General features: G+C 41.2%; 1 protein-coding gene across 1 annotated transcript in view; it reads right to left on the bottom strand.

Moving 5' to 3' along the window:
* The window catches only part of HCN1 (hyperpolarization activated cyclic nucleotide gated potassium channel 1), a gene marked incomplete at both ends in the record, with an annotated part of 364544 nt that extends 357353 nt beyond the window's left edge, over positions 1-7191 (bottom strand). Inside the window, one exon of the mRNA XM_082836084.1 lies at positions 6785-7191. Within this exon, the coding sequence (XP_082692210.1) occupies positions 6785-7191 (407 nt within the window). The remainder of the gene's footprint in view (positions 1-6784) is intronic.
* Positions 7192-12729: the final 5538 nt, after the last annotated feature.

Raw genomic sequence — 12729 nt, 5'->3', positions numbered from 1 at the left:
AAAACTGTAAAAAAAATAAAGCATCTGAGAAAGCTTAGCAGGAAAAAAAAAGTCTATTATGTGCATTTTTATGGCATTAGGAATATAAAATTGAATAATACTGATGAGATTGTGAGCTTGAATTCTAGTGGAGGGACATACATAAAATATAAATTCTGATGAAACAAGAGGCCCAGAGAGAAAATAAAATGGGGAGTGGTGGAGGTGAAGGTGATCACAATGATTAAACTGAAATCCAGATGACAAGGAGAAACAAGCTATGATGCAGAATGACAAAAAGTGAAAGGAGAATTTCAGGCAGTGGGGTTAAATGTCACATCAAACTCTCTGTGGCAGGAGAGAACTTCAGCTGGTTCTAGGAGCTGAAAATTTACCCTGGTGACTGACGACAGGGAGGAAGCGAGTGGTGTGTGACGAGGTTGCCCACATAGGTTGAAATTATGCAAGGTCCTGTAGCTCATGTAAGGTTTATCAAATGTATTCAAGAGTAATGGGAAGGCGGCCTCAAAGGACTGTAAGCAGCGCAGTAATATCATTAGACACTGGATAACAGAACATGACATAAGATCTCTCTTACCACTCTATGTACTCTGTGATGAATAGAACGGAGGACAATTTTGACTTTCCGTCCTAAAACTGCCTGTGAATATCTAAACAGGAACATCAGCACTGGTGAACCCACGTCACTTATACTTTTAAGATGTGTCTCAATTGATAGCAGTATTAATTGGTAAAATCAACAGGTACAGAATATAATGAAGAAAAGTCATGCACAAAGATGTTTGCTGCAGCACTGTTTACAATACTGAAATACTGGAAACAAACCTGAACATATAAAATTTGTAAGCAGTTGCTAACTCTATGTGTATGTAATTAGCCTTACTTCTTCAGAGTTATAAATAACATCTTGAAAATAAAAACAGGTCTATGTAAATAAGATTGTTAAATTGTAAATCTGAGGCATGCATAATTTTGCTACCTTGCTTTAACTGAGTGGTCAATTATTTGGTCAAACGGTTGAAGAACATTACGAGGAAATTAATGAATAAACTTGAAAAGGGTCACAAAATCAATTTTTTTTTTTTTTTTTTTTTTGCGGTACGCGGGCGTCTCACTGCTGTGGCCTCTCCCGTTGCGGAGCACAGGCTCCGGACGCGCAGGCTCAGCGGCCATGGCTCACGGGCCTAGCCACTCCGCGGCATGTGGGATCTTCCCGGACCGGGGCACGAACCCGTGTCCCCTGCATCGGCAGGCAGACTCTCAACCACTGCGCCACCAGGGAAGCCCCACAAAATCAATTTTTATCACTCAAACTTGGGTGAAGTGTGTCAGATAAATGAGCATTTATCAGATATCCCTTGTATACAGATGTCCCTTGAACAGTTTTTTCTCTCTCTCTCTCTCTCTCTCTCACACACACACACACACACACACACACACAGAGAATTAATAGAGCCATGAGGTTTAATTTGCAAAAACAGAAAATTCCAGGATGAACCAGGAAGCACCGCCATTTTCCCCTGATTTTTTTTTTTTTTGGTGGAGGGGGAAATAATGCTAAGTTGTGCATTAAGATGCCTTCACACACACACACACACAAAATTATTTTTAGAAGAAAATGTAAGTGAAAATAGTTTTTTATCCTAGTGTATGCAGAATTTTTCTTATTACCACTACCTCTCGTCCTAAAATATATGGTGTCAGCCTAATTCATAGTTTGCTACTTCTTTGCCCAACATGATAAAATGAAAATTTGTCAGAGACCCTGAACATGTTCAGTACTCTTCCTGCAGTGCTGATGGTCTGCCATAATTTGTATGATACTTACAAGAAACTCTATTGGAAAGTCTTCATCCTAAACCCAATTTTTATCTCCAAGTAAGGGAGTGAATTATCTGCTAAACATAAGAATTACACTCAGGATAGCAAAATGCTCACATCAGGATCACAGATATATTTTGCTTGCCTCATACTCACTCGGGGACACAGGTTCATTGAGTGGAATAATGCAGAATTACAAATACTATTTAAATTGTTTTCTGGTGTTGGTGTTATTTTGAGTTCTGGTTTTCGATCAAGCAGATATAGTTTAAGTAGATTCTGTTAAATGACCCTATGATAACAATGGTAAGTAATATATGGTTCCAATGCATTTGAATCTCATTATTATTCACCATGCAAGTTCATAAATACAAGCCCACATAATTAAATACGAATTGGTAAAAGTGCTTCTGCCCAACGACTCAATTTACACCATGTCCCCAAAAGTAGGTTTAAAGGCAAAGTTGCTCAGAAAAAAATGGAAAATATCTTGTAATATTTTAATAGTATGATCACTATATCTATTAACTGCAATTAAATAATGAAAATATTTAATAAAATTTAAAGTTTTATAGTTTACATGTATACTAAGAAAAAGTAACTGAATAAATTCATACCTCCGAATCTTTCAAATAGTTTCACTTTAATGGGGCCTAACAGTTGCTAGAGCCACTAAGAAGAACTGAATTGAATTTATAAGATATAAAAAGGTTCACCTAACAGGAAAAAAAGTAAATTCTTACGGTCAATTTTGGCTGTGTTGATATGGAAAGCAAATAAAATGAGCATTGCTGGGAGAATACAGTGCATTCAGCACAAAGATAACATAGCAGTAGGCTAATTAGTCCTTAAACCCCAGAAGGTTGAACTGTTTTCTCAGGAGAAGCTCCTAGAAACAAGCGTTCTCTCTCTGACTAACTGTTCTATGGAGGAAGCTTCCCTTCACTAATGAACACATCAGTGATCTCTGACATCAGCACAGTTGTAGATGCAACATGAGGCAGAGACGGAAGCCCAGAAATGGCAGAATCTTCAGGAAGTGACTCCCATCTCTAGAGTCCTTGTGTACTTACGACACAATAAGCTTTTCACAGTTATTCACACTAATTGATGAAAAGTAGTGGAAGAAATAATGAGTCAAGATATAAAATCTCCTCCCTTACCAGAGGCAAGAGGTTTGCTGGCAATATATATGGAATGGGAGCATTATTTTTTAAAAAAGTACTTATGTAAGCATGATCCAACAAAACAATGTCAGAATCTCTGAAATGACAAATAATCTGTTGATAAATTCTTCTAAGGTAAATTACTCACGTAATAACAAACATCCACAAAAGTCCTCTAGCTATTCTTTCAATGTACTTGAATGATTATATCATAACTATGGATTGGCTATGAAAGTACAATGCTTGACCAGTGTCACTTTTTTATTTAATGAATGAAAGGTAAAGTTTTAGCTAATAAATGTAAAATCACTGTTAGTAATCTCAAAATCATATTTAACCTTCAAATTAAATTATTTGTGTGTGTGTGTGTTGTTCACCTGAAACTCAGTAAGACTGAGACCATGTCCTCACCACACAAAAATCAGTGTAATCTTATTTTTTAAGTAACTATATTTTCCCTAGTTTGGGTGATTATATACCATGGGATAAACAAAAACATACAATTTTTCTTTTACTAAATTCTCTAGCTCTCCCCCAGCTATTTCCAACAGTATTGATGGTATTTGACGCCTCTTTAGTCCCTGAAGGTTTCTAACATCATCCTTCCCTGAGAAGGAAGGGAAATACAGGGCCTCTGCCCTACTTACACCAGAGGTAGGAGAAAACTACCCTCCAGACACAGCAATAGCACTCTTGGGCCCAGGCGGGTGAGAGCAACACTGGGCTAGCTCTCTGGGAGTCTCAGTGGGAGCACAGCCCTGCTGCCTGAGGGAAGGAGAGAGGAGCCTGACTTAGAAATCAATCATCCTGAGAAAGGACTAGACCGCTAGCCACAGCGTTAAAGTCCTGACATGCCCTGGAGTGGCGAACTCATGCTACACTCAGCAGTGTGGGACTGACCAAAGAGCTGCCTGCAAAACTTAGCTGGCCCTGCAAAGGCTTAGGATAGTGAAGGAAAAAGCCCTGGGTATGTTTAATTTCTGGTATCTCCCCCGTTCTCCATGGAAATCTATTCTTAAGTGTCACTTTTTCAGCCACTAGATGATTACTGAGCTTAAGTTTGGCATTTGTATGAAACATAGCAAAGCACTTCCCTTAAAGTCTCTTCACCAGGGAAGGGTCTGAGGTGAAGAGATCATGACTATAACATTTCTGTTGTGTGGGTGATTACTCCCATATGGCTTTTCCTTTAGGAAAAAAAAAATACTGCCAGAATTGTCTTTCTTATTTTTGCTTTTTTCATTATGTTATCCTGACATGTTATAGATTTTGAGAAATCCTATATTGGTATTAAGATCATGTAAAGACATCAATGAAATACTAATAAGACTTAAACATATGCAAGCAAGTATTTATATTTCTTCCTTAGTTTGTCGTTTTAGAAAACCGGTATATATAGTACTTGTGAGTTTTTAAATCTATTTTTTTCAGATTCCTTCCAGTTAAAAACCTAAATCATAGTAGCTGTTTAATTTATGTCTATCATTTCCTTTTTCCAATTATGCAAGGGAAAATCAAATATTCCAAACTGTTCCACAGTAGAGTTTGTTTAGGGTATTAGGGCACTCTTTAATCATCTCTCATTTCTTTAAAATGCATGATAAAATTAAACCATCAACTGATTTCAATTTCTTCCTCTGTTTAGTAACAATTTTTTTTGTTTTAAAGAGATATTTTGTCTCATATGATTCATTTGGGAAAATGTGGAGAATCTTTAATTTCATGAATTTCATTCATTCAAAAGATTTTGGCACAGTATGCCGATTCCTGAAAGGTGGCCCCGTGGTTTTTATGTAGTAACTGATGAAAGTTTAATTATTTGATACAGTCTACCATTTTGAAAAAGTGTAGTCTCTTTTCACACTGTTCAAGAAATAAAAGTATCATAAGTAACCATTTAATTGAGTGTGAAATTAAATAAACAAAGTTTAGCATTTTATTTGCATGTAAATATTGAACTACATATATTTCTGGAAAGCTATGCTTACTTTTCTTATTAAGACTGAAGGCTGTTTCCATGTAAAGTTTTTTCATGAAAAAATTATAATATGGGTTGCAATATATTTCCATTGAAGACTGAGGTACAGATAGTATTCTACATTTTATTTCAACCTTTAAAATTCTAAAGAACATGAAAATCTTATATACCTTAGAACAGGGTCATTCATAAGTTTGTTTCTATAAGTATCTAATGGAGGAAATATGTTTGATTATTTAGTAGATCCTTTTCATATGAACATTTTTTCTGTCAAACTCTTCATTTTCCATAGACTATAAATGTTGTTAGGTTTTATAAGTCCTCCTTTGGACTTTGCTATGTGGTTTTGCAAGTAAGAACCTTACACATTCCACACTTCCTAAAATCCATTCACCTTATTCATAAATAATAGTGGCTACTTATTTCTGAGAATATATGTTGTGTATAGATATCTCAGAGAAGGTGAAGACAGTTAGTTACTCCAAGGCTTTGTGTGGCAGGAGTATGGGTTTTCCATAGCTAATGTCATTCAGAACTGTGGACAGCTCCCATTAAGGCGTGGAGTTGAAGGCAATGTCCCTTAGCTTGTAAACATAACTCAAAGTAATGCTTCTTTTTATTGCTACATTCGTTGGCTGTTTAACAGCCGCCTATTAAAACTTCTTAGTTTGTGCACACACTGTTTTTCTTCTTTTTCCTTTCCGAACAATTTCAGCAATAAATGGATAGATAGATGTCACCCCGAGTTTTAATTTTGGTTTTTTTGTGGGTTTTTTTTTTTTAAATTAAAAGCCCAGCCTTCTTCCGGCGCTAATATAACGTAACAGCAGGGTGTTCGCGCACTAATAAGAGGATCTACTTCACGACCTTCATTTGATAATCTCTAAACATGCTTATAACCAAATGAATACTTGGGCGACAAATAAGATCAGGAAATGTCTTAATTTTAATTCGCCGAAGCAGAGTTTCCTTGACAGCTGACAGCTCTCCTGCCCTTGTTCCCGAGTTGGGAAACGGGAAAGAAATTTCTGAAATAGACTAGTAGCCAAGGTCAAGAAAGGGTGTTCCTGTGTTTCAGGAAGGGGGCTCTGGAAACGCCCCCTGTCTCCGTTTCGGGAACTCGAGGCTTCCTGTCACGCTCCTGCCCCACCTGGCAGCGCCAGCTCCACTGAAATCTCAAGTCAGGGACTCTCCAAGCGCAAATTACCAATCCTCAGCCTGCCAGCCACTATCCTGAAGCAAGGCACTGAGGATACCCAGCGACTATAAGCATTTGAGAGACAGACTAATAACACTCCCCACAGGCGAGAGAGGCTGGACCGGCTGGGACCTGTGAGTCACTGTCTCCGGTCGCCCCATCCTCTCCTCAAACCCAGGGGCGCCTTCTTCCCCTCTGGGAGGGACCCACTTCTTGGGGGAGTAGCGCGAGGGAGGGTGACACCCCCAAGACGACTTTCTGGCCACTTTCTTACACTCTCATCTCCGAAGGGAAAGTTTCCCTGCACAACTTAGCATCCTCCCATCCGGGGGTCACCGTGGCCTTCTTCCCCGACCTGGCCCCAAAGTTCCCGAGGCAAAGCAGGAGAACCTCCCCGGGGTGCCCGGGCAACAGGAGCACATCAGACAACCTCCTCCTGCGTGGAAACTAGTTGTGGAAGAGTCGAGCCTGTCGCCCGAGTGCAAGCCTCCGGCGGCGTCGCCCGCCGCCAGCCCGGCACCCCCTCCCCGCGAGTCCCCGTGCGCCCCCTCCCAAGAGCGGGGAAGCGCGTTTAAGGGCGCGCCCGGAAGGGAGGGTGGGGCGGCGACAGGGAGTCCTCACCTGAAATCGCTGTAGGGGTGGATTATCCAGAAGCCTGCAGTTTTAACCCTTTCCTGCTCCTTCTCCACCGCCTTCTGGCTCCCAAACATGCGGAGGGAGAATTTGTTGACCCCGGGCTGCAGCATGGAGGTGAACTGCCGCTGCATGAAGCCGTACTGCCGCCGGGGCCCCTCGGCGTCCTCGAAGCCCCCGGCCGGCTCCTCGCCGCCGCCGCCGCCGCCGTCCACCTTGAAGCACACGGAATTGCCCTGCTCCTTCCCGCCGGCCCCGCTGCCCCCCGGCGGGGTGCCCAGGCGCTTCTCGGCCGCGGCAGGCCCCGCGCCCGTCGCGGGCGCCTTGGTGGGGAAGACGCTGTTGCCATCGTCCCGGCTGTTGGACGACGAGTTGGGCTTGCCGCCTCCTTCCATGCCCGGGGGACGCGGCCGGCGACGGCGCGGGCTCCAGACTCGCCGGCCGCCCAGCGCCGGGGACACGAAGCGGAGGGGGCAGGGGCCCGATCCGGCGGCCGCCGAGCCCGGCTGCCCGTCGCGGCGGCGGCGGCGGCGGCGGCGGCGGCTTCTGCTTCCCGCCCGCGCCGCTGCTCGCTGCGCGCTTGGCTCCCGCCGCCGCCGCTGCCCTCAGTGGCTGCGCTCCCCGCTCCGGCGCGCCAGGTGCTGAGGCTGAGGCTGTCCGAGCGAGGCGAGGCTCCGCTCAGCCCTCGTGCGCCAGCGCCTCCCGGCGGCTGCCCTCTGCTGGCTGGAAAGGGAGTCTCCCCGCCCGCACGCCGCACGCTCTCCCTCCACTCTTGCTCCACTTCTGCCCAGCGTGACATTGAACTCAGGAGCCCTCGAGACATTTATTCGCACGTGTTGTGAGAGACTCGGTGTATGTTTGCATGAAAAAGGAGAGAGAGTCAGAAAAACAGAGGGAGAAAGACTGAGCCAGCGGATGTATATTTATCCAAAAGAAACAAACATCCTTGAACTCATTGAGACCTTGTCACATTGAATGCCTGTTTGAATGATGTTACAGATCGGGAAAGGGAGATAGGCTGGCTCTGCGTGCAGAAAATTCAGCGTACAGCTAGGTGTACATAAGAAAGTAAGATTTGACAATGGATGATAAATTTAATGAGTGGAAGTGAACTTGTGTGTGTGTGTGTGTGTGTGTGTGTGCACTTGAAGGAGAGAGGCAGACAGGGAAAAGAGACTAGATTCTGTGTAACCCAGGGTAATCAGCTGCTTGGGGCTTTTCAGATGAAGCTCTGCACCTAGGGACCGACAGCTGACCTCCTTACACTTATCCTTGTTTATTCTCTCCGAGCTCGTTACGCAGAAGATGGGATTTCTTTCTTCCCAAGGCCACTCACATCAATACGCAGGTCTTCCAGCGGCCAATACTGAAAGAAAAGTGTGTTAGGGAAACCTCACCAGAGCTGACCTAACTTTTCATGTTATGTAATCAATAAAACACACTAAGAGGCATGTATGTTGGGCAGTGTTCACCTATGCCTCACCAGGAAGCCAAGATGTCTTAGAATCTAGGCAGAATGTAATCACAATTTCAGACGGGGAAAGTATTCTTAAGTGAAACTTACAGCATGCTGCTGATGCTGAAGAAAGCCTTCTGAGATTCCTCTTATTCCCTCAGTGTCTCCCAAACCCAGTGGATCACCTAAAGGAAGCAAGATGTTCTGCCAAACTCACCAGTCCCTCGGCAGGGCAGCCCCAAGTCTGAAGAGCTTCAGGACTCCCAAATGTCCCAAAACATCTGTTCCAGAGACAAGCATTGCCTTCCTGCCAGCAGACTCTTTAAAGGAATTCCTGCCCTGCCAAGAGTCCCTGATCTCATGGGTCCTGTTGACTACAGCCACCTTTTAGGGGGAGAGGAGTGGGCACTTTGGGGAGGGAATCTGTGACAAGCTGGCGACCAACGGCCTAGCACGAAAAAATGAGTGGGCCGAATCAAGGTGCTTTCCTGAAAAGCTGAATGGGGATGAAGCCAATTGAGACTAGGAGAGGCAGGGATAAAGACAGAGGAAGACAACTAGAGGCCCGCATGAGGGGTTAACAGGGGCTGAGAATGGAGGCAGAGAACCGAGAAAAAAGAAGAGAGAAGCAGAAACTAGAAGCCTTTAGGCCTAGCTGTGCTCTAATTCTGTAAGATTCCCCTTTCCATTCTACTTACCATAGTCTATGCTAAATCTCTTTGTTCAGTGAGCTCCAGCCTGACTCAGACACCATATGTTTTCAGCTAATCAAAAACCAGAACCTTAAGAAACAAGCATAGGTGGCCAAATTTCAATGGTAAGACATAAGGAAAATAGGAACAATATAGTGCTGCGATCTATCAAAGTAGGGACTCTGGAAATCCAAGAGGTCAGGTGAGGATACCAGGTGCTGAGGGAAGAAGGAAGCCAAGGGGATAGATAAAACCCAACACTGCCTAAAGCACAGTTCTTCCTAAGAAAGGCTGGATTACTCAGGCAGCTTCTCTTTATTAGACTAAAGATGTTCCCTACTTTTCTCCCATTCTGCAGGCTTCTCCAATCCCTCTATTTTCAGTCATGAGTGTGACAATGTATATTTTAGCATAAATTTTAAATTTTATAATAATTTAAAAATATACCATCAAAAATGTTATGCTAACTGAGTTTAAGTCACTTTCTGTTTTCTTCAAGCCAATCCTTCTATTTGTTCTTTTTCAACTTAATCATGATCAGGCAGTTATTTTTGTCAGAATTTTTCTCAGTTTCAACGTCTGTACTAAACTAATATGACAGAATTACTGAAAACTAAGTTTTCAAAATAGAACAAAGAAATGTTTAAACAGGGTCACAAACCATTCATTGGTTGTTCCAGGTATAGCTTTTAGGCCATTTTTCATTCATTGAAATTCTCAAAACAATATATTGTTTTTTAAGATTTGGAGAATATGTATATTATACCTGTTTATTAACTTAAAGTTGCCAGCAATAGAAAAAGTCAAGTTTCTTCACTTTCCTTTCAGACTGTTGATTTAAAGTCATTTAGAACGTGGACTTACATTAAAAGCTTCCTTATAAAAAGAGAGAAGTTACAAGAAGATTAGAACAGAGTGAAAGCTATAAAAGAATGAAAATAATGAGTGACAGACAAGATAGACAGAATTAGCAAATGTGTTTTAGAATGTGACCCAATAGTGAAACAACTTCTGTGGCTAGCACAAATTTCTTTCATTGTTTAGTTGTTCTATTCTATTTCTGAATTCACTGAATGAATTAGAGAAGTTTTTGACCAAGGAAGAAATTAGGGACTGATTATTCGCTCAGAGTGAAATTGAGGAGATAAGGGCAAGTTAGGGTTTGCACCTGTTTATCTTCCTACTCTCAAGCCCCAGACCTAAATTTTACTTTCCTATTTTCACTTCCTCCTCTCATCATCCTATCCCTCCTCTAACTGCTCCAGACACATATGTATCATATCCAGAATAGGCCTGAATTTTGAGGATAACCTCTCCTCAACTTGTTTCCATGTCTGTTCATTGATAAACCATCTCAGGCTGAAATCCATAGAGCTAAATTAGAGTGTTTTCTTTTTTTTTAAAGTCATCTTAGAAGGAGGACTACCATCACGTTTCATTCTACGTCATTAGATGCTCATGATGTCAAAGTGCCTTGTATTTCAAAGGAATTTGATTTCTGAGGTCTCATCAGAGAATATCAATTATGAATTCATTTGATGAGAATGTCCCTTTAGTAGTTATAATGAGGGTTGTGCAGTACATACAAGGATCATGCATCTTTTTAAATGTTCTCTGTTTCCTTTAATATTCTGCTTAGAATCAAATTGCAGGCAGCAGCAGCAGATTAATATGAAACTAAAATAAAATCTCCATGCAGCAGATGCAAGCACATGTGAAATGAGACCAAAAAAAGATAGATGGGCAACTTGAAGTTTGACAGCTTATTGGAAAATTCTTAGTGAAATTTAAAGGCTTAAGGGGTAAAACATTTCAGTCCCCATACTAGGATAGAGGAATATGTTAAATACACATTTCACATGTAAGGAAATAGAGTCAGATCTGTCTCTGTTGAAGAAGGCAATGGCTTACCATTGCACTGAAAAGAACAGCTGACGAAAGGCAGTCTCACAGCGTCTCTGTCTCGTGCACAGGCAAACTTGAGTGTCTATGTGGAAAGCAACCGCCAATATCATGCTTAATGTGAAACACTAGTGCTATTAAAGTCAGAACAAGACACTCAAACTCAGCATGTCTGCAATATATAGTATTTTCAGTTGATAATATTGCCTCCCTGGAAAACCAGAAGAATCAGCTGCATTACCATTACAATTAATAATAGGATTTAGAATAACAGAAATTAGAAAGTTCATACAAAGTAAACATGGAAAATTCATGGAAGGTGAAAGGATGGAAAAATATAGTCCATGCAATAGTAACCAAATGAGAGAAGAGCTAGCTATATTAATATCAGACAAGATAGACTTTAAATCAAAAAGTTATAAGAGACAAAGAAGGACATTATATATTAATGTATAATACAGCAAAAAGACATAACAATTATAAACGTTTACACACCTAATGACAGACCATCAATATATATGAAGCAAAAACTGACAATTGGAGAAGTGGACAGTTCTATAATAATAGTTGGGGACTTCCAAACTCTACTCTCAACAATGGACAGAACAACTAGAAGATAAGTAAGGAAACAGAGGACTTAACAAAATAAACCAACTAGATCTAATAGACACATACAGAACATTCCCTACAGCAACAGCATACACATTCTTCTCAAGTGCACAGGGGACATTTTCCAGGACAAACCATATGTTAGCCCTCAATAGATTTTAAAAGATAGACATCATACATAGTATCTTCTCTGACCACAACGGGAAGAAGTTAAAAATCAATAACAGAAATAAAACTGGAAATTTCACAAATTTGTGGAAATTAAGCGGCACACTCTTAAACAACCAATGGATCAAAGAAGAAATCACAAAAGAAGTTAGAAAATAGTTAAGATGAATGGAAATAAAAACAGAGCATACCAAAACATATGGGACACAATGAAAGCAGTGCAAAGGGGGAAACTTATAGCCATAAATGCTTACATTAAAAAACAAGAGAGGGCTTCCCTGGTGGCGCAGTGGTTGAGAGTCCACCTCCCAATGCAGGGGACACGGGTTCGTGCCCCGGTCCAGGAAGATCCCACATGCCGTGGAGCGGCTGGGCCCGTGAGCCATGGCCGCTGAGCCTGCGTGTCCGGAGCCTGTGCTCCGCAATGGGAGAGGCCACAACAGTGAGAGGCCCCGCGTACCGCAAAACAAACAAACAAACTGAAAAACAAACAAGAGATATCTCAAATCAACAACCTAACTTTACAAAATAAGGAACTAGAAAAAGGAGAACAAACTAAACTCAAGTTATCAGAAGGAAGGAAATAATAAAGATTAGAGCAGAGATGAATGAAACAGAGAATAGAAAATAATAGAGAATATTAATGAAATTAAAAGTTAGTTCTTTGAAAAGATCAACAAAACTGACTAACCTTTAACTAGATGGACTATGAAAAAAGGAGAAGATTTAAATTACTAAAATAAATTGAAATGGGGACATCACTACTGATTCTACAGACATAAAGAGGATTATACGAGAGTACTAAGAGTAATTGTACGCTAACAAATTGGATAACCTAAATGAAATGGACAACTTCTTAGAAACCCAAAACCTACCAGGACTAAATCATGAAGAAATAGGAAATGTGAATAGACCTATAACTAGTAAGAAAATTGAATCAGTAATAAAAATTTTTAAAAATCTCCTCCCCCCAAAAGAAAAGCCCTGGACCTGATGGCTTCACTTTGGTGAATTCTACCAAACATTTAAAGAATAACAAATGCCAGTACTTAAACTTTTCAAAAAAGTTGAAGATTACAGAACACTTTTTAACTCATTCCATGAGA

The sequence above is a fragment of the Leucopleurus acutus genome (genome assembly GCF_964270905.1).
Source record: "Leucopleurus acutus genome assembly, chromosome: 3".
Classification (NCBI taxonomy): Eukaryota; Metazoa; Chordata; class Mammalia; order Artiodactyla; family Delphinidae; genus Leucopleurus; species Leucopleurus acutus.
Note: the sequence above shows the minus strand (reverse complement) of the source record. Positions and strands in the feature narration are given on the sequence as shown.